This window comes from Chroicocephalus ridibundus, chromosome 2 (genome assembly GCF_963924245.1).
Source record: "Chroicocephalus ridibundus chromosome 2, bChrRid1.1, whole genome shotgun sequence".
NCBI lineage: Eukaryota > Metazoa > Chordata > Aves > Charadriiformes > Laridae > Chroicocephalus > Chroicocephalus ridibundus.
The window spans coordinates 146,289,147-146,316,797 of record NC_086285.1 but is presented as its reverse complement, the minus strand read 5'-3'; the positions used below and the strand labels follow the sequence as shown (position 1 = coordinate 146,316,797).

Sequence of the window (27,651 nt, the reverse complement as noted above, 5' to 3'; positions counted from 1 at the left end):
GCTCGGCGCTCGCGCCTCCGCCGTTGCCATGGCCCCGGCTTGACGTCACGGGCGGTGCGCTGCCCGTGCCGCTGCAGCGCGCTGATTGGCGGAGACGCCGTGTGTGGCGCTGGGAGAGAGGCTGCAGCGCAGCGAGCCGCCAGACAGGCACAGTCCGCGCCGGCCGCCCGCCCGCTCGCCCCGAGACACCCGCCGCCGCGCTCCCGCCGCCCACAGGTAACGGGGCCCGGCCGCGCCGCCGCCCCGCCACCCTGCCCCCGGGGGCTCGGCGGGGGTGTGGGGGCCGAACGAGGCGGCCGGCGGGCAGCGCCGATCCCCCCCCCCCCCGCCCTCCTCGTTCTCCGGCCTCGGCGGCGGCGGTAGGGCGGCTCCGCGAGGAGGGAGCGGGGCGGTGGGGGCCGTTGTGGGGGCCGCGCAGGTGAGGCCGCGGCCGCCCCTCCCCGCCGGCGAGGAGGGAGGAAAAGCGGGGGAGGGGGAGAGCCGCCGGTGGGCGGCGGGGCGGGGGAGGGGGCGGCAGGTGAGGGCCCCGCCCGTGGGGCGGCGGGCGGGGGCGACCCCGCGCCCCTGGGGAGGGAGGAAGGAATGGGGGAGGAGGGGGGCTGCGCCGCCTCCGCCGGGCGGGGGCGGGGGGCCGGGGCGCGGGCGGCCGCCGCTGGGTGTGGTCTCCCGCCGGGAGCGCTGCCCGGGCGCGGAAGAGCCGCAGCGGCCGCCCCTCGGTCGGGAGCGCTTCCCTTCCCCCCCGCCCCCGCTCGCCTCCGCCCATCCTCCCTCTCGCACCCCCCCGAGGGGTCTGGGGATAGCGGTGGCTCCCCCGGGACGGGGGTAGGGGCTCCTCCTCCTCCGCCGCCCCCTCGTTCTACCGCCCCCCCACACCCCCTGGTCCCCCGGGGCTTGGCCCGCGGGCTTCCCCTCGTCCGGCCGCTGCCTGGGCGGGGACGCGGCATCCTCCTCCGCCGCCGCCCCCGGCGCTGGGCGGAGGTGAGCGGGATTAACGCGCGCTGAAAGTGGGCTGGGCTGCGGCGCCGATCCGCCATGACAAAGGCGGCCGGCGAGGCGCTCGGTGTCCCCGCGGCGGGCGGATGCGGCGGCGCGGGGAGGGGCGGCCCGGGGCCGATCCGCCTGAGCCCCGGGGGGCCGCGCCGCCCCGCCCGCCCCTCCCCTCCCTCCCCTCCCCCGGGCCGCTCCATTTTCTGCTGTCACCTCGCCGGCGGGGGAACCGCGGGCAGCGCCCAGCCCTCGCCGCGCCTGGGGGGCGGTCGCCCTCGGCCACCGGGAAGGACACGGGCGGCGTGGCCACCGGAGAAAGATGCTGCCGTAGCAGCCTGCGGGCGACCCGGTACACCGGCGTTGGGGCCGGTGTTTTAACCACCCTCGCCCAGATCACGCCGGGTGGTAAATAACCGTAAGCCAAAACCTTGCCTTAAAATGGCTCCTTAACCCGCCGTTCGCGGTGCGGTCAAGTTCTCAACGCGCCTTTGCGAACGCTGCGGAGCCGCCGCTGAGGCTGTACCCCCGTGTTGGGGGTAGGAGCTGCTAAAACTTTCCCTTTCAGGTGGCTGGAACGTTAAAACGTGCTTAATTTGTTCCTAAATGGAAGATAGTGCTGCTATTGTTTGCGGCAACTTCATATGAAATGACAAAAAGGTTAATGGTTAAAGCTTAAGATGCAGGATTGTTGTGTATGGAATGTACAGAAATACATAAAGCATACATGACCAAAATTGGTTCTTGCTTTAATAAGCTAGTCAGACTTTAAAGGATCATATATCCCAAAGCACATTACCAGGGTTTCAAAATGATCGAGTCAAGATACAGAAAAGGATGGGGGTGTAACGGGAGAGTATTCTTTCCTGATGTACCAAAAAAAAAAATCCCATTATCTCAGTTCAGCAGAGCTTGATTTTATTTTTTTAAAGTGCTGATAAGATGCAGGTTATGAAGCATCTCAGACAGGTTGTGCTATCAAATACTGATGTCGAAGTAATATTTTTAAATAGTGAAATTTCCTTTTGTCTCTGAAAGCATAGCCATTCGGGCTGAGAGCACTACCTTGCTCAGAACATCTGCTGTATCCCATTTTGGGAGAGGAAGTTAACATTGCTGAAGGGTGTACACCTTGAAATTTAGATATTTGGTGGATGATGACTGTAACATCCAGTGTGGGATTTGATTTGCCTGTGCCAAGTCTTTCTGCATGTAACTGTAAGATTCTGTTAAGGCATAGAGAGTTGCCTGGTACTGTTTGTCTGCACTTTATTTGGTCTGTTCCTGTGAAAAACTTACTATTGGATATTTTCTTTGTCGACTTTGTTATATTGATAATTGGATGCAGTTCATGCTGCAGCTTGAAAGTAGTCTTATGAGAGAACAATGGCAAAGGACTAGAATTGTTTATGCACATAAGATGGGAATGATTTGCTTTCGGTTCACCTTTGGATGCTTTTGTTTGCATTTATTAAAATAATAACATATTTTTTTAAGTTAACAATTCTTCAGGAGGAAGCAGTGACTAAGTCTTCAATCCACATATTCATGTGTTAGAGCATTGAGTGTTTCTTTGCCTTGTGTTCTGGATTTCCGTTGTAGCTTTACAGTTCCGAACTACTTAGAGAATGGTTGCTCTGCATATGAAGTTAAAACACCTTTGTCCTTGGTCAATGTCTGAATAATGCCTCGCTATTTTTCCTCTTCAGAAATATCAGCATGGATAAAAATGAGCTGGTGCAGAAGGCCAAACTGGCTGAGCAGGCTGAAAGATATGATGACATGGCAAGTTGCATGAAGTCTGTGACTGAGCAAGGAGCCGAGTTGTCCAACGAAGAGAGGAATCTTCTCTCTGTTGCCTATAAAAATGTTGTAGGAGCCCGCAGGTCATCTTGGAGAGTCGTCTCAAGTATTGAACAAAAGACGGAAGGCGCTGAGAAAAAACAGCAGATGGCTCGAGAATACAGAGAGAAAATTGAGACTGAGCTAAGAGACATCTGCAATGATGTGCTGGTGAGAAATAATGAAACTGTTGATGCATTTTTACTTCGAGTTGCAGGGTAAATGGTGCTGGGCTCTCTGGGACTACTTCTAGTCTGTTAGTAAAGCTATGGTCTCCTATGCTGTTTCTGAAGGACAAGGTTTAAAAAGTCTTGACTTTTCTTTCCTTCTAGTATATTGATTATTTATATACAAATCATCATAGTTATGAATGCTAGTGAATTTGGAGACATGATGAAACATTATTGTATATAAAGTAATAGGTATGAAAAGTCAACATATTTCTTTGAGACTGAACTAGATATAGGTTTAGTTTGGGGTTTTTTCCCCTGCCCTCCCCCCTCAGTGCAGTATTTGTGTCCTAGATCGCTTTGATTTCTGCAACTTTTATATGCTGCTCTAGTTGTAAGAGGTAGTTCTTACTCTACGGAAATTGTGCCCCTCCCTGGGTAAGATGATGTAATGTTAGTTATGACTCAGCCATGCAGAAAATCGTCTGCAGGAAGAGGCAGTAGAAATGCTGTGATACCCTCTTAAACTTAAAATTTTTAATAGCAAAGTACAAGGGTGTTCAAGTTAGACATTTTCTGTGGCTTGTAGTTATGTTAAAATGTGCGTATACCTGGCAAACAACCCTATATTTTCATTAGGAGACTTGTTTATGAAATCCAAACCTCTTCCAAATGCTTATTCCAGATTGTCAGGGTTTTTTCAACTGCATACACCTGTGGTGCTTCAGTGAGCACAGAACTAAGGGATATCCAGTCCTGCAGCCACTTGTGAGGTAGATGTTACTGTCAGCAGTAGAATTGTCCACTGTGGACCCTGCTGGTGTGTCATCCCATATGTGATGAGGGATCACGTACCTGGAGGTGGCAGAATGACATGTGATGTGAGGGAAGTGTTAAATAGCTAAGTATGCGCTTGAAGATCTGATGTCAAACAAAAATTAAGATCAATGAGTAGCATAAATTTTGCTTGCTTTGTAAGATAACTAAATGACATGGGTGACGATTGCTTCTAGAAGACTGGTTCTCCAAGGGTGTGTAAAAGTCGGCATGGATAACTCTGAGTCCTGGCTTCCAGTTTAGGCTGGCTTCCATGGTTATTGTAACACACCCAGTTTCGTATGTCTTATTATCTTGTGTAAGGATAACTCTTAAACTTCCACTATGAAAATGGAAATGCCCAACTCGTACATAGGAAAGAACTGATTTACTAGTTCTTGTGTTGTTAAGTGGTGGCTCGTCTATTTAAGCCAGGGAAATAAGGATCCAAATCTGGCGTTCTAATTTATTATTATTTCTTTTTAAAATTAATTAATTTACTTTATTAGTGTGAAAGTCCTCAGGGGTAGATGTTTTCAGTTCAGAGCGATCTGAAATTCTTTTGTAAACTACGTTTGGGTTTAAGAAATCATTTTAATTAAGTCATTGGGCTTAAAAACACCCTTTTAGAAGAACTTAGTGTTTCCAATTAATTTTTTTTTCTGATAATGGAAACCAGATTGAGGTGAAACTAGCTTTTGTTGTGCATGCTAAATACAAAAACTAAAAACCCCAGTTTTTCAATTTGCTGCAGCAGCTAAAGTATCTAGGATGGGGGCAACATGAGAGGGAATCTTGTTAAATCTTCTGAATCTCAAAATGGACTTGAACTTCTCTCTGTGTTTAATGAGAGATATGTACATTATTCAAAGAAGTTACTATTCTTTGACATGTTACTACTTTTAGGAAGCTAATGTCTTACTAATCTTCAGTGTTGCCACTCCAATTTTTCTTAATAGATTAAGGAAAAACTACTATCCATAAAAAAAACAATGCCTTAGGCAGTGATTAGTAGTAATTAAACTACTTTTTTAGACTTAGGTTCAAAAGAAAAAAAAAAACTTTTTTTTTTATTCAAGGGATAGGATTTAAAAATGCTTTCAGGTGGCATGTACCACCTTTGACATTGCTAATTACATTAAAGAATTAGGTTTATATTTTAAAACATATTCTTGTTTTCTTTGTTGGAATATTCTGTTCACATGCATTCTTACTAACCTAGAAACATGACTGACTGTATTGCTTTATTTGATAGCCACTATGGTTTAACAGAGAAAAAAGAACTGTGGTAACGTATTTAATTGATTTTTATGAACAGGAGTCTGCACAATGCTAAGTGCAAATATAGAACTAGGGTGGCTTTTTTTTTCCCCCCACAAGATCCTCTGTAGTTTTTGTACAGCATAATCTAGTCTATAACTCTTCACAGAAGTGAAAAAACAAGGCTTACCAAATCTTGGTTGGTGTGAAGTATGTCATTAATAGGACCTGAAGTGTTAACAGACTTTCAAAGCTTTCAGTCAGGAGCCTTATCAATTACAGTACAAAAGCATCTCCAAAACTTTTGTATCTTTTATTAAGACTGTGAGTCTGTCTGAGCTGTTGTGTCTTCAATTGCCTGCTAGGCTCTTAAGTAATATTTAATACCCTGGGGTGCTGCATCACAGCTGAGCCTGGAAGTAACTGGTGTCCAAACTTCAGTGTTGAAGGGAGTAAACCAATTAAGAGAATGTGTTTGTGACTAGCAGAATGTAGCCAAAGCTGGCTCTTCTGCAGCTTCTCGCTCTCTTCCCTCAATTGTTGGAATCAAATTACTATGGAATGGAAGAAATAGCTCCTCTAATCCAGTAGACACAGAGTATACAAACTCTGCCTGGCTTCTGTTCCCAGCTGTTCCACTGACTTACAGAGTGAATAAGGGCAATTAATGCTGGACTTTTTTCTCACTTTGTAACTATTTGACTCGGTGATAAAAATTTTAGCAGTTATGTGGATCAGGTCCAATGGTTTATTTTTCTCTTTTACGCTGACCTTGTAGCAGGAAAAGCCAGCATCTACATCCTGAACTTGTCCTTTTCTGTGCTGCTGTACAAAGAGGAGATACCTCAAATCTCTTGGTCTAGCACCAGTTCTGTCAGGTATACACTGGAGTATTTTCAGGTGTAGTATAACCATCTCCAGTTTGGAGTTGGTCTGGTGGTGCTGATAAACTGCAAATAGTTGTGACACGTTGTGCATAGTATGAGTTCCTTGCATTGTAACAATAAAGACTGAATTTCCAAATTCTTCACGAATAATGGGGGAGTGGGGGGGAAGGACATACATTGCCATACACGAGCATCTTAAATGTACTTGCATATTATGGAAAACTTCCAGCCTCAGAAATTTCATATTGATACAGGAAATTAAGGTTTTTGTTAAGTACTTTTCCTCATGCTAGCTACTTGTGTGCTTCACATCCTGTTTCACTTTCTATAGTAGAAAGGAAGGTCTGTCTAAAATACCAGTATAATGATCTTTTATTTGTCATTTCCATAATAAAAATTGTTATTAATGTAACAGGTGTGGATTTTCTTCAAAACGCTTTTTGCAGTTAATTGGAAACAGAGCTCTAGCTGAAGTGGTCCAAATCTGTAGTAAGATGAATTTTTCAGATAATGAGGATTCTGAAGTACAGAGAAGAATTTATGGAGAGGTCTCTGAATAGCTAACATCTGATACTGCTTGCATGTTAGAAGTTCTCAGGAGCTTTATACTAGTAGCTTTCAGGCAGTTTCTGACATGAGCTAAATGCAAAACTAATCATTTAAAACACGAATGGCTATCTTTATTTTAGTATGAATGTAATTCAAGACAGTTACACTTTCTTCCCTAGGTTGTGCCGTACAGCAATAGTCCCCTGCGTGTCCCCGAAGTGAACCCTGTGTGAGAGTTCCCATGTTCTTCCCCCATGCCCAGTCTTCTGGGTGATATCTCTTCCTCCTGACAGGTTTCCCCACAGTCATACCTGAAGTAAATCTCTGCTTGCAGTGCCCGAGCGCTCTGTTTCACTGTTTTCCGTTTCAGTTGTTCCCCTTTAAGGTCTAGAGAGCTTCCTGAAACCTTGGCTGCCCTTCAGCCTTCCAGAGTTACTGTCACACATAGGTACTGCTACATAGTACTTTTTTCCCACTCCCTCCCTGTCAGAATATGGGTAATGGTGCTGTTCAGGACCTCTCAATAATATGAATTTTTTGCTTGCTTCGCCATGTTACTTCTTCCTAACTTCATGCTCAGAAGTGTAAAATGGTACTCCTTGTGTACTTACACTGTTCAGTTTTCTTTGCGCTTGTTATGGATATTTCATTTTTTAGAAGTGGTAGTTGTTGTGAGAAGAGAAGGTGCAGTTAAATGCCAGCTAAGTGACTATGTTTGCAATTCTTTCCTATGTATGTTGTTTTGGGGGGGAGTAGGAGAAGGTTTAGTAACCTGTCGTGGGGCTGCAGTTCACTGGGGGGAAGGGAGCATAATGCCATTTAGAATGCATCTAAATGGCTTTTTAAAGAACATACCACAGAATTATTGCCTATTGCAGTCATACTCAAATTACTGTGGGACTATTTTCTACTTGCCTGCAAACATCTAATAGGTTACTATGCTAACATCTATAAAACCTGTTTCTGCACTAATTCTTAATGACAGGATTAGGAAATGTAGTCCTCTGTCCTGTAGAAAGCCATATGCTTTTTGACATGCACATGTGTGAGCATTTTGTCAACCTTTGTATGTTCAGTGTGTCCTCCTCATGGTCAAAGAGCACAACTAACCTACTGAGTGGTGCTAACAAGTAGATTGCTTATGAGCTCGTGTGACTGATTATACTACACAACCTTCTGTGCTATGAAGATACCCAATACTAACAAAAAATTCAATGTTCTGTCTGAAAATTGCTACCTTTAGTTCTGTGACTCCTTCAGGCATGCTTGATTTTTTTTATTTTTGACTGCACTTTGTTTCTGTCTTTGAGATCTGTGTCCTTTTTTTGATGTTTTTGGAAAAGAAGGGAAGGTATTTGTAGAAGCCTCTATTTGCAGAATGTTGATTGCAGAAGAGGGGTGGTTAATTTCTTGAAATCTAGGAGTTAGTTGCCCAAAATCTTTGTTTTGAAACAATTAGTCCTGATTATTTTAAGTTGTTTTGGTTGACTAATTTTGGTTGGAAGGGAGGTCATTTAGTTCAACTCTGCTCAGAACAGATCCAGTTAGACTGCATTGCTCAAGGCCTTGTCAGTCAAATTTTGAATATCTTTAAGGATGGAGATTCCACAACCTCTCTGGACAGCCTGTCATAATATTTGATCATACTTACGGTTAAGAAAAAAAAATAATCTTTGTATGTAATCAGAATTCTCATGTTACAATTTGTCTGCTGCCTCTCATCATGTGACTGTAGACCTTCAGGAAGAGTTGGGCTCCATCTTCTCTAGGCGGCTGTGTACAGGAGTAAGATCTGCTGGTCTTCTCTTCTCCAGGCTGAAGAAACCCAGCTCTCTTAGTCTTGCCTTGTACATCATGTGCTCCAGCCCCGTAATGATGCTGGTGGCCTTCCCTGGACTCCAGTATATCCATGTATCTCTTGTACTGTGGAGCCCAAACCTGGACATAGAACTCAAGATGTCATCTTATGTTGTTAAAATTTTTATTAAAAGATGGTAATTGGTAATGCGCTAGTGGTGTATTTGAAAATATGTGAGTACCTCTGGTTCACAAATGCTTCTTTGCATGGATTTTTTAATATCACAGAGCAAAATGTAGCCAGGGTTTACTAACTTCCAAGGATGGTTATACTTTAAGCTTCTGATTAACTCTTGAGTCTAGCTTTTTCAGTTAAGGTTTGGCTGGTGTAATTGCTCACATCTATTGAAGGTAGGAGGCTGAGGCAATCCGCATCAACCTCATGATTTCACTTTGTTAATCCTTTAATCACTTTCCTGGTTGTAGCTACACTCCTTCGGGGTTTTGGGGTTGGTTTTTTTTGGCTGTTGGATTTTTATGGGAGGTTTTTTTGGTTTTGGCTTTCCCCCCCCCCCCCCCCCGCACTGAAAGCACTGCCTAAACTAGAGCAATTTCCTTTTTTTTTTTTTTTTTTTTTTTTTGAGCAAATGTTCTATCTTTTTTAAGCAAATTAAACTTGAAAAACTGTTGAATCTTGATGGAGAATTAAAATGTCATTCACGGATCAGTTCAAATATGAGATGACTTGTGTTGGTTTTTATTTATTCTACATTGTTCATGTAATTGTTCGTAAATATATGAAACTTCAGCTCATGTTTGAAAGGATTTTAGATTGCAGCGTATATAAGTAATTTATTGGTGGTTGGGGTGCATGAGCAAAGGTGAGCTAGTACTTATTAATCTTAGCAAGAAGTGCATCTGTAATGTTGATAGGTGTGTTTGATGTACCTGTTTATCATAAAATCAGCTAAGGTGCTCTGCATAAATGCAAAAAAATATGTAAACATGCTGTTACCTTTTATACTTCTATTAGCTATGCACACGCATGTTTATACACATATATACATATGTCTATATCCTCTTGCATTTATTGGAAGTAGAACAAATCTTTACTATAACGAATAGTCTGCTGTATTAATTTCACTTGGCATTAATGTTCAGTAATTGGCTTTGATTCAAAAAAGAAAAAAGTACATAGTGCTTACACTGTTCAAAAGCATGCAAGGAACAACTTGCTTAATTTGACAGCAACCTTCAGTGTTCAAGTACTTTAAGCACTTACTGCTGATATGCAGTTCTAAGCAGCAAAATAAAGTAAGTTTAGTCACCTGTGACAGTCTCCTTCTGTGCTGTTGAAGCAAGAACTTCATTGTGTGTACTTGTAATTTTGTGAAGCTGCTGTGTTTTTTCGCTGGTTGGTTACTTAGAAGACTAAGAGTAGAAATGCTGTATTGTTAAGATACCAGCTTTTACTGTGCCTGTGAAAACTGTAAGTGGTAGAAATACAAAATTCAGAATATGAACAGTTAGTGTATTATCTCTGTACATCTGTATAAACAGATGCCACACCATCTCTGGTTTTCGCTGGAAACTTCTGTCTTGTTATCGTGCATTTGACAGAAATACATGTTTCCGAAACAGGTTTTCAAATGCTTTACTCGTTCTTTGCTGTAGGCAGACACAGCGGCTCCTGGCCCTGAACTTGAGTTGGTCATCCATTCAGGCAGTAGTTGACTACTATTTCAAAATAGTTTGAGAAAGCTTGTGCTATTAAAGCTGGTTGGAGACCATTAAGGTTGTGATTATTTTTTAAACTTGTTTTTTACTGAACGTCAGCTCTTGTGTAGTTGCTTATTTTTCTTGAAATCTGACAGCAATGCCTCTTCTAATAAGAAATAATAAGTAGTGCTGCTGCTGAGATGAACTGTAAACATTTTATTTTTTTTATCAGATTTAATGCAGCTCAAATGAGTTAGCAGTTGTTGTTTTGTTGGGGTTTTTTTCTGGGTGTTGATACCCTTTGTGATTATGCAGGTGACAAAATATAACAGCAGGAATCTGATCTCTAACTGATCAGATTCTCCTAGTGCAAGGCAGGCTTACATTGACAAAATGGCATTTTTGTTAATAAAATGCTTTTATTAACAATTCTATGCTATAATGAACTCCTAATAGATATATAGTCTACTTCAGGAGGTTTCAGATCTTCTCAGAGTGCAAGCTGCTAAAGAAAAATGGTTCCTATTTCTGTTTCTTACCAAGGATAAAAAGGATTACATCATGTTTGTGGGGGTTTTTATTGGTGTTTCTTCAGAGACCAGACCTGTAGCATCTTAAGACAGCTAGAACGTGTTCTGATTCAAGTACAGACACAACAGCTGTCGCTTAGACCTACCTGTCTAGCAGAATTTCTCATCCAACTCATTTGGTTTCAATTTTGTATTATCTCAAGTTTCTCAGCAGATACTCTGTTTCTTCAAAGAATAACGATAGATGCATTTGGCACCGTTCCATTTTGTTGCAAGTCCCCAATAGTCAAGAAATAAATTAATGAGGTGATGCAAAAAAAAAAAAAAGTTAAAAATTGCACAGTGGCTTTGATCCTCAGCAGAGACTGGTTTGTATATTAATGTCTATAGTGATGCCTCAACAAATTAAATACTTTAATCCTAATTATTTTTTTAAGTGTCTTGTTGGCTGCTGCCTTTTGTATGAGTTTACTCAGAGTTGGTTACTGAACCAGAGAGGTATTTTTGCCTATGTTTCAGAATCTGATTCCTTCACTGTCATGTGTTTGCTAAGCATACTTTGTTAAAAACCTGTGATGATTGGGATGAAGGACTTATAAAATCTTTTGAGTTATCTCAAAGAGTGTATCCTGATATTAAGCACATTTGCTTCCCTTGCCATAAATACTAATTGGAAAGCAGAGTGGTAGGAGCAATAAGCTAGTAAAGGGCGTGATAGTCTAAGCTGGGGAGGGTAGATCTGCAAGGAGAGCTACGTGTGTGGCTGTAAAAACGTGAACTGAGATACTGCTCCTCGTTGTCTCAGTTCCAATCCTTTTCTTTTTATGCAGACCAGTAGTATGTCTGTCCTTAAGTGCCATATCTTCCCTCTAAGCACCCTGTAGGTGTTTTAGTGCATACACCTACTTCTTACTGACTTAGTTCTATCCCCCAGCATACGTGTCAGCATGAAGATAATTTTTTCTGAGTGTCCTACTTCTTCCATGTTTGCTTGTCCATATGTGATACTGCTTTTTTTCCCTTTTCTAAAGAAACACATTCAGACTGTTTTAATAGTACTTTTTTTCATAAGCTAAAATTTCTTGCCATTCTTCCTGTTATACAGGATTCCCTTTTCTCCTTTAGTTCTTTTTTCAATTACTCTCTTATTACTTAAGCCTCATATCCTCCATTTTTTTTCCCTTTCTAGGTCTTTACCAGATAGACTACAGCAAAATGTCTGATCAAGTGTACCTTTTCCCTGCTCTTGTCAATCCTGGGTGTCCCCGTGCATGTCACATCTTCCCAGTGTTGTTTGAACTCCACAATCAAATTCCTTCCTGCCAGTGAAAGTCCTTTGTCCCAAATTCTGAATTCCTCCCCTGCTAAGAGGAGGAATCGTTCTTACCTCATCTCTTCCAGCCAGCCTTCTCACCTTTTTCAAACTTCTGCTGCTGTCTGTTTCTGTGGGCAGCCAATTTGATGGGAAGAGTGAATAACTGCTACTGAGAACAGGCAGCAGGCTTGTTTCCTTCTTCAGCAGATGTTTTACCAGAGAGATCTCCGGTACCACAGCAGCCACTAGTATTTGACAGATTTTATTGTATTCCTGTTCTAGTGAGCAAATGAATACATAGAAACCTGTAGCTAACTTTAAACAAGAGGCTTTGCTTTTGGCTGGAGTATAAGGCTGACAGTAGAACAGTCCTTTTGGTTTTCCACCAAGAGGGTTGGAGGTCACCCATGAGGCAGCAGTTGCAGAGCCCTGATCTGCATAGAACTGTAATCAGAAGCAGCATAATGAGCCTGTCTCAAAACAGCCTGGGTTTGGGAAGGAATTGTCTAAAAATACTCCCCTTAAAAATACAAATATTTGTCACTTCCCTCCAACAATTCAGATAGATGTGTTTAAATAAAATTTCTACTGTCCACAGATAGCTTAATTAAACTCTTTGTAGCATGTGTGCCAGTCTGCAGTACAGCTGATTGCATGTATTGTTTTATAGCCCGAGTAACTTTCCTAACTGTGGTGCTGAGGCACAGAACACATACCTGGAAAATGACACACTAGCTTTTTATGGGAGTGATAGGCATCTTGAACTTGTCCAGCACAGGTGGCCTACTTTGATAACTTCGTCATCAAAATAGAAGTCTGTAAAAGAACATCTTAACAAAGGTGTGCTGCAGTTACTGTGCTGGTTGGTTAGTGAGTTCCACTTGGTGAAAGCAAGTACATGTAGCTTTTCCTCCAAAGTGTGTACCTGGAAACACTGATCTGAATCAATATTTTTGAATGCCTACCTAAGTACACTTGATAGTTACATATGTGTAATTCTTTAAAATACTCATGCTCCTTGTTGGTAGATGTATCTTGATGTATCTGGAAAGCTGAATCTTAAAGATTCAATAGACTGTAATTTTATTGCTTGTTTTAACACAGGGCTTCAGCTGGATGTCCTTTTTCTTAATATCCATCACACTTTTCTTATTTTCCTTTCCCTCCTCCTCTGCTCACCTTCTTCCTTTGTAAAGAATAAAGTAAATAGCTACCTGGATGGTGTGAATCAAAAGCAGGGGCTTTGGATTCCTATTTGGGAATGGTACTGAAACTCTTCAAATAGCCTGAGATTATCTGGTAGTCTTTCAAAACAAATGCAGACTCGAATACCAGTGCTTTTATAAGCTAAATTTCTTTTTTAATGAAACTGGGAAGTAGGTTTAAGACAACAGTACCACTTTCTCCTCTGCAGGTAGTCAAGTGTCTCCAGCTTCTTCTCCATAGTGTATTGTGGGTATTAGGGTTATGTTGATGTAAGGGGAGTTTGGACAAGTGCGTGGAATGTGGATGAGAAGCCTGTTGAAGGTTACTACATTCAGAGAAAACACATCTGGCTCAGGAAGTCCTTAGGCATTGATGGAGGCTAACAGGAGCATGGCATTTTCTTGCTTTCTTCATGTATTTTTCCAATGGTATCCTCTTTTGGGCAAGTGTTGCAGGTAGGTTAGTAGACAGAAGAGTCCTGTCAGCCAGTACAATCTGTCCTGTATTCTTGTAATATGTTGGAGAAAGATAGTGGCATGCTGCTTAACTCATGAAAATATTAGGCCACCGTCAGTTAGCGTGAAATAGATTTCAGGTTGAGTTAAAAAAAACCAAAAACGTTTCTTTCATGTTTTCCATTAATTTAAAACACAAAGAGTTCTTCCATGCCATCTTCATCCCCATGCAATATACTAGAGATGGATGACATGTAAATTAAAGTTCAGCTAATACTCCTGTGTAACTTATTTTCAAAACTAGAAATAACATCGTAACTATGTTACTGCATGAAAACATAAGGCCTGCCTTGTTAGCTCTGAGCAAAACTGATACTGTTTAAACTACCTAATGTTTATCAGTGTATTCTTCTGGATTTTTGCCATTCTGCGGCTTGGCTCTTCCGTGCAAGAGCAATATCGTTTTGTTTCTTCGATAGTTCTAGAGTTTTTACTCAAAAATGTATCTTAATAATCAATTTTTGGTATTTAAAAACAAAGTTTCTTGCTTTCAGTACTTTAACCATATATACCTGCTTATTTAAAACTACATCTTTCTAGAATCTGGTGAATTTATTCTTATTCTCCTGTTTGTCAGGAGAGAAATATCTTAAATAGAAAATTGGCGCTGTTGCAATCCTCAAGTCCATTAATAATTATCTAAAGTTCCCAGGCAATAACATGTGCTGAGGCTGAGCCTTTAATAAAGGGAAATACGCACAGAACTATAAGCAACAAGGCAAAACTGAGGCATTGATTTTAATGCTCTTATGAATTTGGGAATAGTGTTCTGACCCACACAATTCGTTTGCCAAAGATGTAAGCAAATGCTTTTAAAAGAAGGGTAGTTGTAGGCTTCAAGTGTCAGGAAAGGACTATTCAAGTCTTTGTGGGTTGGCTTCCTGTCTTCAACTGAAGTTGTCACCACAACGTGACAAACTGAAGCATGTCTACTTGTAGTAAGAAGCAGGCAGACTTTTTGTAGAGGGTTGGGTGTTGGGGTTTGATTTTTTTTTTTTTTTTTTTTTTTTTTTTTTTTTTTGTAACACAGAATTACTGCTTGTTGTGCTTCCTTCACACTCCTAACTGAGTTTGACTTTAGCTTTCAGACTTTATCTTGCAAAACCACAGGAACAAGTCCATAGGGCCTTTCATCAAAATAGGCACCAAATGCAGTGTGCTTAATGTTGCCATCTTTTGACTGTGTCCTGCTCTGGCAAAAGAACATGTGTAAGAATGACGAAAGTAAATCTCGTACCAGTTCAGTGTTTAAAATAAGCCAGGACTGAAGTTTGCCAGTAGAATAACGAAGCTGTGTGCATGCAGCCTCTGTTATGTTTTTGGAGACAAAGACTTTTCTCTAGTGCATACTTGCTGGGGATGGGGGACCATACCAAATCTATGAGATTTCTTATCTAGGTATGTGTGAGCATAGGTGACATCTCCTGAGTTCGAATGTGCTGTCTCTCCCAGTTCAGGGTACCAGAAAGCTGTTAACTTAGTCGTAATCACAATTGGCAGATGTGAAGTGTTGAAGCCTGATCTTTTAACGGCCAACATATTAGTAAGAGTTGGTATTCAAATTTAGTACATGCAGGTGTGTGTGTGGGGGGGGGGGGGGTGTTTAAAGTAATAATTTTCCATTAAGTCTTTCTGGAAAGACTGTGTATGACTTTGCTATGAAAAGTATTAGAAGCAGTCATACAAGCTGTTACAGATTTTGGCTGAAAAGTGCTCTGAGATGCTGCTGCATCTGCCTAATTGACTACAATGCTATGGTTTGTTTCACAGCAGTTAGATTCTTGCTGTCAAATTAAAAGCTCTGACAGTTACGGCTGAGTAGTTGTGGGGTTTTGGGGGCAGGGAGCGGTGTTTTGATTTTGTTTAAAAAGCTGTTTCTACTAGATTCTGATTGAGGCACTGTAATTACTGCCCATGGAATTGTAGTTAGTGCATATTAGTATATATCAAAAATGGACGGGAATTTGGCACGATAGCAGGAATGTCATGAATGAGCATGAGGGCTTAGCTACATACCATGTAGCTATAATATACCCGTGCTGAGTGGACTCCAGTTGTCAGGGTGTTGTATGCATCGCAGTGACGCAGATCACCCAACAAACTTAGTCATTACAGATCAGCTTACTGGTACAATCTTGGACTAGCTGTTAGCACTTTAGTGGACCATATGGTTATCAGCTCTATACTGATAATCATTGTCATATCAACTGGTAATGGAGAGAGAAGGTAGGCATATATTAGTGGTACTATCGGAACCGTTCTTGTTTCTGTTTATTCTGCTTTGGACAAACAGAAGCCATCAATAGGACTTAAATATAGTCTTAAAGATAGTCTTCCATGTGGAAAAAATTGTATCTTCCAGAGGAGCCTTGCGGTTAAAGCTATTTAAAAAAAAAAAAAAAGATATTCCCCATAAGATAACAAAGTGTTAGATTGGTTATGCCTTTCATTATGCCTAGCATTTTACGTTATCTTCTGTAACTGAACTCCAAAAGGTCAGTAGTTTTATTGGTCTCATCTGTATGCCTTTCTGTAGCCACACCACCTCCATACAGACTGCAGCTTTCACAGCCAATCTCTAGGATAAATCAGAGTACCCTGAATCTTCAGGCTAACTTCAAAGGAGTGTTTTATGCTTGCTTACGCCAGTAAAAGAAAATATATCCTGAACTAAAAAGACTGGTACAAACAGCAGAAACTGAATATATAGTACTAGATAAATAATAGGGGAGAGATCTCCTTTCAGTAATTTCACATGCTAGCTTTTAAATGTTAATCTGCTTTCAGGTTTTGTTGTTGCTATTTATGAAGTATTTGGCATAAATAAAATTCTTCCAAAGATATGTGGCCTACCAGTCCTACGTGTTGTTTGTATAGAATAGAGCCTTTCATCCAGATATGAGCAAGCTACCAGCGCAGTCTCAGAGTCAGAGCCTCTTTGCATAGGCTATATTCTATGAATAGCTGTTCAACAGGATTTTCTTAGTTTGTCCGTCTCCTAAATTAGGTATGGGTTTAAAACTTTTTTTCAATACAAGGTTTACGCACTGTCCGAGCTGCTGTTGCCCTGTTAGTATCTATCTGATTAGAAAGCCTATCTCATTTGGTAGTCTTTCCTCTTCTCTGTCTGCTGGTCCAATTCACCCATTCAGTTAGGTGTTTTGCAAAGAACTTCACCTCATTTGTTGCCTAAGTGAAGTTTTAAGTCTGGAAGTTTGGTTGCTGCTATGGGAGCGAGCAGAGCTGTACTTTTTAATTGAACAACCTTCTATGTGGATGATGAATGACTTCAGTTTCTAGAATCACTGACAATATTTTCGTCTGACCAATTAATGGAGGGGACAGAAGGAGGGCAACTCCCCGTGGTGCCAGAAGGGTAGGTGCAGACTGACACACCTGACTTAATTGCAGCCCTACAGAGAAAAACTAATAAGGAGCCTTATTCTCAGTAGCTGGGAACCTTCATTTGACATTGAAGTCAGAGTTTCTTGGCACTGATGAAAAATGTCATAGCTGTGAATCTTGAAGTTCTCTAATGGTGAGAACAGAGTGCGTAAGTAGTTACGGAGAGCTGAAGCGCATGACCCATATACCTTATGGCCTTCTGCTTCGTTCCAGCCACACTGGAGCAGAGGTGGCTCTGAACCCTTCTCGCATAGTGGTACGTCCTCCAGAAGGGTGCCCTTCACGTGAGGCAGCTCATCAGCCCATTTGATAGGATCCATAAAAATGCTGTTGCTGCCGACGTGCTTGTGTTGTGTTTTCTTTGTTGCCAAAGGATTGTCTCTGCTGTTGTTCAGATGGGAAGAAGCCAGGACACTGAGTATTTTTCCATGTCTCCCTGCATAAAATGAAGCTATATACCAACCCCCACAATACTGAAAATATCTAATAGTAAAGATGATTGAATAAATACATTCCATTATGTTGAAACTAATAGAGTCCATTAACAGGTTTTTATCTCTTTGGAGCATGGGCATGGCCGAACCTTGTTTGATTTTGGTTTCTGTCAGCCAAACTTTTGCATTACCCTATCTGCTGAGACAGGAATGAGAGAGAGCTGTCACAACAGGTCACTTCATTTTGAAGGGTCTCACACAAGGCTGAGGCTACCAGGCTAAATATTCATGATTTATATAAAATGAATTAGCAGTATTTTAATTAAAAACAAAACAACCAACCAAACCTGTTCGCTCTTCTTGCTCTTTCTCTGAATTTTCTCTGAAAACTGAATATAGTTTTCTGTAGCTTTATGTCATTTGGCCTGTTAAGCAGAGCAGGTACCACAGGTACCTCTGTCACGGTACAGTGGTTACAGCTTACTGTATTCAGGGTATGCCTGCCCCAGGAGTACGTCGTGTAAGATACTCACTCAGCCTGCAGGGTGCTATCTAGATGAAAGTACTGTAAAGCAGCCATCGTCCTGTGGGTTGGAACTGAATTAGATTGTCCATTTCTGTGGTGTCCTTGGAAATATGAGTTAAAAACAGTGAGACAAAACTGAAACGTCAGTCATCTAATCTACAGGGGAAGAAAGACATGCAAAAATTCTTACTAAAACTTCTTTTAAAAAATTATTTGCTATGTAGCCTTGTATGTGTAACAGCTTCTCATTTAATTTTGAGTATTCAAGAGCACTTCTGCACTTTTTCTGGCTTTTAAATAACTGGCTTTTCTTTCAAAGTCTGACTTAAAGCACTCTATATCAAGAAGTTTGACAAGCTTGTACCTTAATTTGACTAAATGTGTTGGAGTCGGTGATTTATTTTTTTTCCTTTTTTCTTTTCATCATAATAGAACTCTTGCTAAATTACATGACTGCCTCAGCTGGGAACTTGCTATGTTAATTTAATAAGCAGTTAGAATAATCTAGAAAAACCTGGTCTTAACAGGCAGCCCACAGGGAGGATTTGGTGGAGTGACTCCAGAGAGAGCAACCCTTGTTTCAGAAGATATAGGAAACACCTGTTAGGGCAGCACATAAAGTCAAATAGATGATCCTTTTCAGTGCCACACAACTGACTGTCAGACTGTCAGGTGTCTGGAAATGCAAGAATCCAGGTTCACCTTGCAGTTTCTTGCTGGTGATGCCAGTACAGCGTTCCAGTTAATGGGAACTAGGTTAATGAGGCCTATTTATTGCCTGTGTATGTAAGATATTTGGGTCTCTGATTTGGCAGCTGATACTTCAGATCCTTTTACTATCTTCTGTGAATGCAGACTTTCTTCCATTGTGTACCCTCTGCCAAGACAATTTGGATTACCTTGTTTTTGTCAGGGTACTGTACAACAGTTTATAGAAACCCTTGCTTTGGTCATACAAGTCTCATCTGCTAAATTAACACAGTCTTCCCCCTGTCGAGTCACAGCATGCAGCATTCCTTTTTGTAGCTGGAATTGTGATCCAGAATATGTTCTCCTTAGTTGAATATGCTATGTAGGATGTGAAGAAAACAAGCAAAAAGTAAAGCTGTCTTGAGTTTGAAATAGATTGTAGTATAATTGAATTGTTGGTTCAGTGCTCTGTAAAAGTATGTATGTTCAAAACACTATGTTCTTTTTTCTCTTTTAGTCTCTGTTGGAAAAGTTCTTGATCCCTAATGCTTCACAAGCAGAAAGTAAAGTTTTCTATTTGAAAATGAAAGGAGACTACTACCGTTACTTGGCTGAGGTTGCTGCTGGAGATGACAAGAAAGGTATTGTATGTTAGCTTGTGGATAAATATTGTCAAATTAGATTGCTTTTGGTGGGATGGTGACATGACTGACTTTAGAATAATTCTGATTTAGATGTACATTTCTTTGGTAATAGGCTTTCTGGTTTTGGAAGAAAAATCATTGGTCATTGGCTTTCAAATGAGTTATAAAAATCTCCATGTACCTCTGCCATTGCAAGCAGGGAGCAGATGTTCAGTCACAAACTCTTGAAATCCACTCCAACTTATGTGTGTGTGCGTGCATCTGATTTATCACTGAAGTGTAGGTTTATGCATCTTCTGCCCGGATGAGTATTGGGTTTTTACCTCTTTGCAGGGGAACAAAGTCTTGTAGCTTTTTGAAGTCTTATTCATGCTGTTTCTCCTGCGTTTCTACAGAATACAAAAAGTCTGCATAGGTTCAGTGAGCAAAGAGACTAGAAACCACCTGGAGAAGAAAAGGATTAATAAAACTAATCTTACTGTTAGGAAAATTTCTTCCATAACCATGGTAGTTTTAATGTCCAAATGTTTTTTTTTATTTCCTCAAATTTTTTTTATCATCTTGTAAGCAGCTTGTCATAATTGCAGGTAAGTTGCCTTCACCTAAATTTAGTTAGAAAAGTTAATATACAGCACTGAATATATTAGGTGGCTTAACTGCTGTAGTTGAAGAGAACACCCTTCAAAATTCAAAATGACACATCATGTTTAGATAGCACTGTTTGCAATGAGCTGTTAAGCTGTTTCCTCGAGTCAGTTTAGGACTGGTGGTGGCGTGCCCTGAAGAGCAGCACAGAGCCCAGTCTGGTAGCTTCTGCTAGCCCATGTGCATGGGATGCTTGGGAGTGTGCAAGCAGTCTGGATGCATGGACTTGGAACTTCAGGGATTATTGTGGAACCATTCAGCTGTGTGGTTTATGCCTGTTAGCACTCTGACCTTTTGTAGGACTTACAGGTTCCTTGCGGTGCTGTTGAAGTTGTGGTGCCCCTGTGACCTTGTGCTGCTCTCTCACTATGATACAGAAAGACCTCTGTGCAACTTCACAGAAACTTGGTATAGAGGTGAAACAGACTTGGAATAATTTCAAGGGCATAGATGCGTCTGCTGTAGCTTTGTGGCATATGTGTTACATCCACGGTACACAGGGTAGCCTAGTTTCCCCAGTATGCTGAATAATAGGGAGTTGCATAAAGATACTTAGTATAATAAGGCTTGATTTGACTTGTGATGCTTGATACTCCATACAAACTGACCCAGTCTTGGTGGTGGCAGAATTGTCTGTGTAACTAGTGTTTTAGATCTGGTACTGTACAGAGAGTAATTATATTTTCCTTTTAGTAATCTCTATTCACATGCATAGAAGGCACAATATTTTGAGTCCCGAAGTTTCTTTTTCTGTTGAGGATTAAGTTACAGACTCTAAAATTAGATTGCGAAAATCTTTGTTTAAAGTGGTTTTGAAGTTCATTTTTATGTAACCCAGTCTCCTGGCAGAGCAGTTTTTAGTGTGTTTCCAGATGAAGAAAATGTATTGAAAGCCCATCTAGCTCATAGTTGCTATGGCTCCTGAATTTAAGATTTCGCCCCCCCCAGGCATTTCAGCTCACAGGCTTTTCCTGTATGTTGTCTGTGACCTTGAAGAAGAGCCGTTGATAATTATTGTTCAGGAAATAACGGCCAATTTAGGTGGACAGTACTCTTTCAGCCTTTTGCAGTAAATACAGCAACAGTATAAAGCTCCCAACTGTAGGAATTGGATTTTTATCTTCATAAACCACATTGTTTATTTTATCAACTGAGGTTTTGTACAGCAATCTGATGGACAGGAATGTCAAGCAGGTGCTTCACCCTACTACTTTAGCCTTGAACTTTGGAACTGTACAACGCTTTCTAAAGAATTCAAGGTTAAAAATCTTGCAACTTTTTCTATACTGACTGATTTAAAAATTAACAGAATACATGCAATTGTGCACTAAGTTCCCCAAATCACTGCTCAAAAGGTAACTGTATTTTCTCAAATGAGGAAAAAATAGACCATTTTTTTTCTTTTGGAAATTATGTATGTTAAAGAAAAATGATTAAAAAATAAAATGCTCAGCTTCATTCTTTGAAGTTACTTATTTTTCACCTTGCTTGTTTTGCCTTTCCTGAACAGTGCCATTTTCTAAAGCTTTTCCATTATGGGAACAGCGAAACACTTCTCACTATCTCTAAATTGAACTTAGAGTAAATCTGGTTCTTCTCAACCATAATATACCAACTTCTGGTCACTTCCAAGGTATTAGGAAGTTGTCTGATTTTTCTGAAGCACTCCATTATTAGTGATGAGTGTAGAAAGGACAAAGAGTAGAATAATTGTGCAGTGAGTGTCCTCCCATGTTGAAGAGAAAAATACAATGCTTTAACTTTTGTGAATACATAAAGGTGAACAAATAGAGGTAGACATCCTTAATATTGGTATTCGGTTATTCTCAGACTTTGAGTAATTCTGACTTAAACAGTGATGTATTTTTAAGTCCTTAGCCTAAAATTCCTTCCTTTATTTTTGAATATGTGTGACTGCTGCTGTTGCAGAGATGCTGGATATGTTTCTGGTCTGCTCCAGAAACGTTAGGGTTGGGATCCTTTTGCATCTGAATTGAATGACTTCCTGCCCACCTTTTTCTCAGATGCTATTAACAGCCTTGGAGGGTGCAGGAGCAATGGTCCCTTTCTGCTCAGCGTCTAGCGCATCTCTTGCCTCCTGCAGTCATCAAGGGCATCGTCCAGCTTGTGGGCTGTGCTGGGCCAGGATCTCTGACTTGTGCAGGCATAGTCTGCTCATAAGTTCAAGTGCATTCAGCGAGAACAGAAGCTGTTGAGCTCTTCAATCTTAGAGTACACCATAGAGCTGTTTTTTTCCACCAAACGTTTATAACTTGTACAATTGAATCAATTAAGAGAATGGAAAAAGATTAATCTCTAGAAAAGGAGACCAATTGTTAATTTTTCTCCTTCAAAATTTGTAGGTAGTAGAACATTAAAGTTAGGTAAAAATGCTTTCCATATCTGCATTGGAAATGGAACTGTGTTGGAAGCTTTTTAAAAATAAATATATTTAATTCGGGTTGAGATATGCCACAATGTCTGTGCTAAGCAATGTGAATGGGAATTCATAGATGGCTGTTACTGAAAGGGTTCAGCATGATAGGCAAAGGTCACCTTTGTTTTCTGTGACTAAAACGTGGATCTGTAATGCTTTGCAGCATTTAAAGGCATTGAAATTGTGGTACTATATCAAACCTATGTGTAGTTAAAACTTCCATTTTTGGTTTTTTGGTTTTGTGGTTTTTTTTTTTTTTTACCTTTTCATGTAGGTGGTGGGGTTTATATTCCTTAGGTGCTACAAAACTGCAGCAAACATTCGTAAATACAAGTAGTCACAGGGTGTCAGGGAGAGACTCAAACCTGTGATTTAGTCAGTGACAACTTCGGCTTTTTGAATATTTTAAAAATGTAATTTAGTAAAATCTTCATAAAATAGGAACTTGTTAGGTAAAGTGCTCACTCGCTGGCGTTTGGTCTTAACATACTTCGTTCATGCAAGCGTGAACACAGTTCTGATTGTATGTCTGAAAACAGTATGTGAATTACTTACTTGTTGTGGGTTTTGTGTGTGTTTGTTTTTTCCCCAAAGGGATAGTGGAGCAATCACAACAAGCATATCAAGAAGCTTTTGAAATCAGTAAAAAGGAGATGCAGCCAACACATCCTATCAGATTAGGTCTGGCTCTAAACTTCTCCGTGTTTTATTATGAGATTCTTAATTCCCCGGAGAAAGCCTGTTCCCTTGCAAAAACGGTAAGTCTAAGGAGGGGGGAAAATCCGTTTATATTATTTTCATAACCTTTTGTCGCATGGCCAATGGAGTTGTTGTTTATTTTTATAACACTAGGCTTTTGATGAAGCAATTGCTGAACTTGATACATTAAGTGAAGAGTCATACAAAGACAGCACGCTAATAATGCAGTTACTGAGAGACAACTTGACAGTGAGTATTATTAAAGTTTGCGTATTGTTAATAATGGGATTGGTCTTTGTGGCACCCAGAGCTGTCCTGTTCATTCTCAGCTGTGGAACTGTGCCTGTCATTTACTTACAGATGAGTTTACAGGTACACCATCTTTCTGAGCTACATCTCTTTCTCTTGCCTAGTCTCTTTTGTCTGCATGCTAATTAACACAGTTTTCTGACATGACAAATTGACCAAACTTTTCAGTTGTTTTTTTTATTCAAGAAATTAAGCTTGTTTAAGTAAGTGACGTAGTTTGGACTGTGACTAGCAAAGCTATTGTCTTTTGTTAAACAGCATTTGAGAATACAGTCACATTTGCCTCGTCACAACTTATGTCAAATTGCATATAGCTTTTTCTGTGTGATTGCATGTGCAAGGAATAGATCCTACTGAAAACTACAAACATAACAGGCCTTTAAATGGACTTACTAGCTGTTTAGGAGATTTTTGTTTGGCTTTAATTTTGGTAAAGCTGAAATTGGAATCCGTGCTAGCCAGGCTATTTCCGTGGCAGTTGTAGAACAACTGTCTTAATTATTTCTTTCCTTGGACTTACAGCTGTCTGTGGTGTAAGTTATAGATGAAGATTGTGTTGCTCTGTCAGAGTAATCAAAATCTTCATCTTGTGTGGGGGGTTTTTTTTAACCTGCTTTGAACTTTAAAACTGGCAAAGATAAACATCTAAAGCAAATGAAACAGTAAATGTAAGCAAACATGCAATAGTGTAATTAATGGCATAGTTCACTCCCCGGTCTTTGAGGCTGGGGGAGGGAGAGCTGCAAGCCAGAACTGAAAAAATAAGCACTTCTTGTTGCCAGATGTAACCCCTTGTTCACATTCTGTGCATCTGATATCAGAGACATTTACAAAGTAGCTAGGCCTTTTTTAACATAACTAGAAGTAAACTTGTACAGGTCTGTAAAATTGGAGTTGCCATATTTTCTGCTTTTGTTTCTAACACTTTATTTCTCTGTTCCTTGGAACCTTTTCCACTAGAATGGCAACTTAACACTACTGAAAAAAACCACTTGTGATTGTTCCAGCTGTTGCTTACAAAACAAATGGAAGAGATTTCTCAAACTCTGTAATGGAGACAGATACAGGGTTGGCATTGCTCTCAATGTCTCTGTGTGCTGTCCCCTTGTGTGAGATTGCTCAAGAGCTGTCCTTTGAATGGCAGTATTGAAATAGATAATAGAAGCTGACTTTAATTGCTAGCTTCCCAGTGAAAATAATGTAAAGCTTGTCATAGCAGTTGGAAAGCAAATTGTTTCATACAAGAGCAGAAGTTGGACTGAGCTGCCATAGTGTGTGAGTTATGGAAGTAGGCCTGATAATTGATGTGAGCTTTCCATTAAAAGGGAGAAAGCTGTGGACAGCTGCAGGAATCCGTATTCTTGAATGGATGATATGACTTGCTTTAAACGCTTAGCGTGACCTGTACAAGTGCATGGATTCCATGTTTTTCTACAGCTTCTTGAGGTAGAAAAATAGGTTTCGATGTATGTGTGACTGAGAAAGACTGCAATGAATTTCATAAATGTAAAAAAGGTCTGTTTTGCCGGTTACGCAAGTCTGTTACAAAGGCTTTAGACAATGGTTCAGCATGTTGATCAGTTCTGTGCAGGAGCAGTTTCCTCAGTTGTTGATTCGTTTTACGTTGAGCCTTGTATGGCTGAAGAAGAGTCTGTGTTTATTCTCAGCAGGGACTGAAGGCAGAGAAGTGCTCAGAGGGTTGTTCAATATATCAAGTCAAAATCTGTTTTACTGGGATTGCTAGATAATTCCTTCTTTGCTCTTTTATTGAATTGTTTTTTCTTTTAAAAAAAATAAAAGCCCTAAGGGTTTTTTTTTCCCCAGCAGATTTGTTAAACTATACTTTCAATTGGTAATTCTCCCTTCATACCAGTCAGGCCCTTTTTATTTAATGAATAAAAATATATATACGTATATATCTGTACGTACTCTAGAGGTGAGGATTTAGGATAGAAGGCTCTGATAAAATTCTAATAAAACTGTTCTTACTAACAGTTCCTCACAAGAATAGTACTGAAGTTGAGAATAACACAGTATTCTAATAATGTAGCGTAGCACAGGATGTAATGCAGGGGCTGGGCACTGACGAACATGCTGTTGTCTCCAGTAAACAAACTTGTTGCTTAATGCCTTCTGCAAGGAACATTTAGTGCAGATATCATGTATTACGTTCAGAGCAAGAACAAGGCTACTGGTCTTGTGCAAGTTTCTCTATTGTCTTATACTCCTGGAAAGGATAAAATGTTTCTGATGATGGATTTTTAAAATTTATTCATTTATTATAGTGTCTTGTGAGACTTTAGTGTAGCAGAGAGAATTAGTTGTATGTGGGTTTTACCACCTTATGCTATAGAGCGTGAAGGATTCGGTTAATGCTGCTATAACTCCATAAAGCAAGAGATTACAAATCATACTGGGCTGGTAATAGTTTGGAAGTAACCAGCGCGGTGAAACACTTGGTTCACAAAATAACTTCTTTGCCCTGGGTGTTGCTCTGGAACCGATGCTTAGTTTCCTTAGTTGTACTTAATCTTGATATATGGCTCCTTAGTATGATTTTTAGGGAGCTGAAAATAAGATTATGTGCATACTGCATGTTTAGCCTGATTTTCTTCCCTCCTTTACCTGCCCTCCAAGTTTGGAAGCTGAAGGGGAGCACAACTGACTGAACAGAGCCAAGGGGGTAGAGATTTTGGTGAAATGCTTTTGTTTTTAAAAACCAAAAATAAACTTCAGCTGCCTTTTTTTGAAGAAAAGGTAGCATTCACTCTAATGCTGGATGTGGAGAGAGACCTTTACTGAGGCTCTTCCTTCAGAAAGATGTGTAAAGCTCACTTGAGGAGAAGGTATAAATCCACAGGAAACCAAGTATTCTTAGTTCCTGATTCTCTTGTATCTCTTCTGTAGGTTTGATTCTTGCCTGCTTTTAGTGAGCCTTGTGGATATGAGCCTCTGGTTTTGCCTGTTCATGAACTTCCTCATTAAATGCAGCGTAGGGTTGGGGCACCTAGGACTAGATTCCCATTTTGTCTTGTGTAGAAGTAATAGCCCAGAAATATATTCATGTTAATGTGTGCTTTTTTCCGCATGGTGCTTAGTAGGACCTCTTACAAAATTCTTTTTTAAGAAGTAGGCTTTCTTTCTAGTAATTCCTTATTAATTATTAATCATAAAAGTTAACGTCTGACATGTTTTAATCTGTTTTCTTTTCTGAACAGTTGTGGACATCGGATACCCAAGGAGATGAAGCCGAAGCAGGAGAAGGAGGGGAGAATTAACCAGCCTTCCAACTTCCGTCTGCCTCATTCTGAAATTTACACAGTAGACCATTTGTCATCCATGCTGTCCCACAAATAGTTTTTGTTTACGATTTGACAGGTTTATGTTACTTCTATTTGGATTTCTATATTTCCCATGTGGTTTTGTTTAATATTAGGGGAATAGAGCCAGTTAACATTTGGGGAACTTATCTGTTTTCATCTGAGGTGGCCAATATAGGGTTGTGAAATTTTTATACAAGTTTTACATGTTTGGCATAGTACTTTTGGTACATTGTGGCTTCCCACAAGGCCAGTGTTTAAACAGCTTTCTATGTCAAGCAAAGACAACTGCTTGCATATTGGTCTGTCACGATGGAAAAAAAAAAAAAAGGGATAATCAGTTGCAGCCACAGGTGTAGTTAGCATGAGTATCCCAGCTGGAGCACGCACGGCTGTGAATAAACTGATGTCCCATAGATATTGCATGTCAAGTCAACATGTGAAATCTGTGGAATATACTGATCAAGTGTACATCTTTGATTGCAGCTGAAGTGTTCCTTAAGACAGTTTGATAACCCAGTCAACTTTCTCTAGAGAAGGACAGAGAAACGGTTCACATTCCATTATTTGTAAAGTTACCTGCTGTTGCTTTCATTATTTTTGCTACACATTTTATTTGTATTTAAATGGTTTAAGCAACCTAAGAACAAATGTACAAGTAAAGATGCAGTAAAAAATGAATTGCTTGATATCCATAATGACACTGTATATCGAGCACAGCAGTAAAACAAAAACCCATGTATTTAACTTTTTTAGGTTTTTTGCTTTTGTGATTTTTTTTTGATACTTGCCTAACATGCATGTGCTGTAAAAATAGTTAACAGGGAAATAACTTGAGATGATGGCTAGCTTTGTTTAATGTCTTATGAAATTTTCATGAACAATCCAAGCATAACTGTTCAGAACATGTGTATTAAGTTGATGTAAGTGGAATAAAAGTTTTATGAATGGA

The 27,651-nt window shown here is 40.4% G+C and overlaps 1 protein-coding gene across 2 annotated transcripts; it reads left to right on the top strand.

The window, feature by feature from the left end:
• YWHAZ (tyrosine 3-monooxygenase/tryptophan 5-monooxygenase activation protein zeta) lies at positions 1-27,651 on the top strand. 2 transcript variants are annotated; one of them, XM_063327285.1, is made up of 6 exons: positions 1-216; positions 2,694-2,997; positions 19,163-19,286; positions 22,966-23,129; positions 23,224-23,319; positions 26,598-27,651. In XM_063327285.1, the coding sequence occupies exons 2-6, from the start codon at positions 2,704-2,706 to the stop codon at positions 26,655-26,657; spliced, it is 738 nt and encodes a 245-aa protein (XP_063183355.1). In that variant the 5' UTR covers positions 1-216; positions 2,694-2,703; the 3' UTR covers positions 26,658-27,651. The 2 variants fall into 2 exon arrangements, with proteins under 2 accessions (XP_063183355.1, XP_063183356.1); XM_063327286.1 differs by lacking the exon at positions 1-216 and adding an exon at positions 1,227-1,402.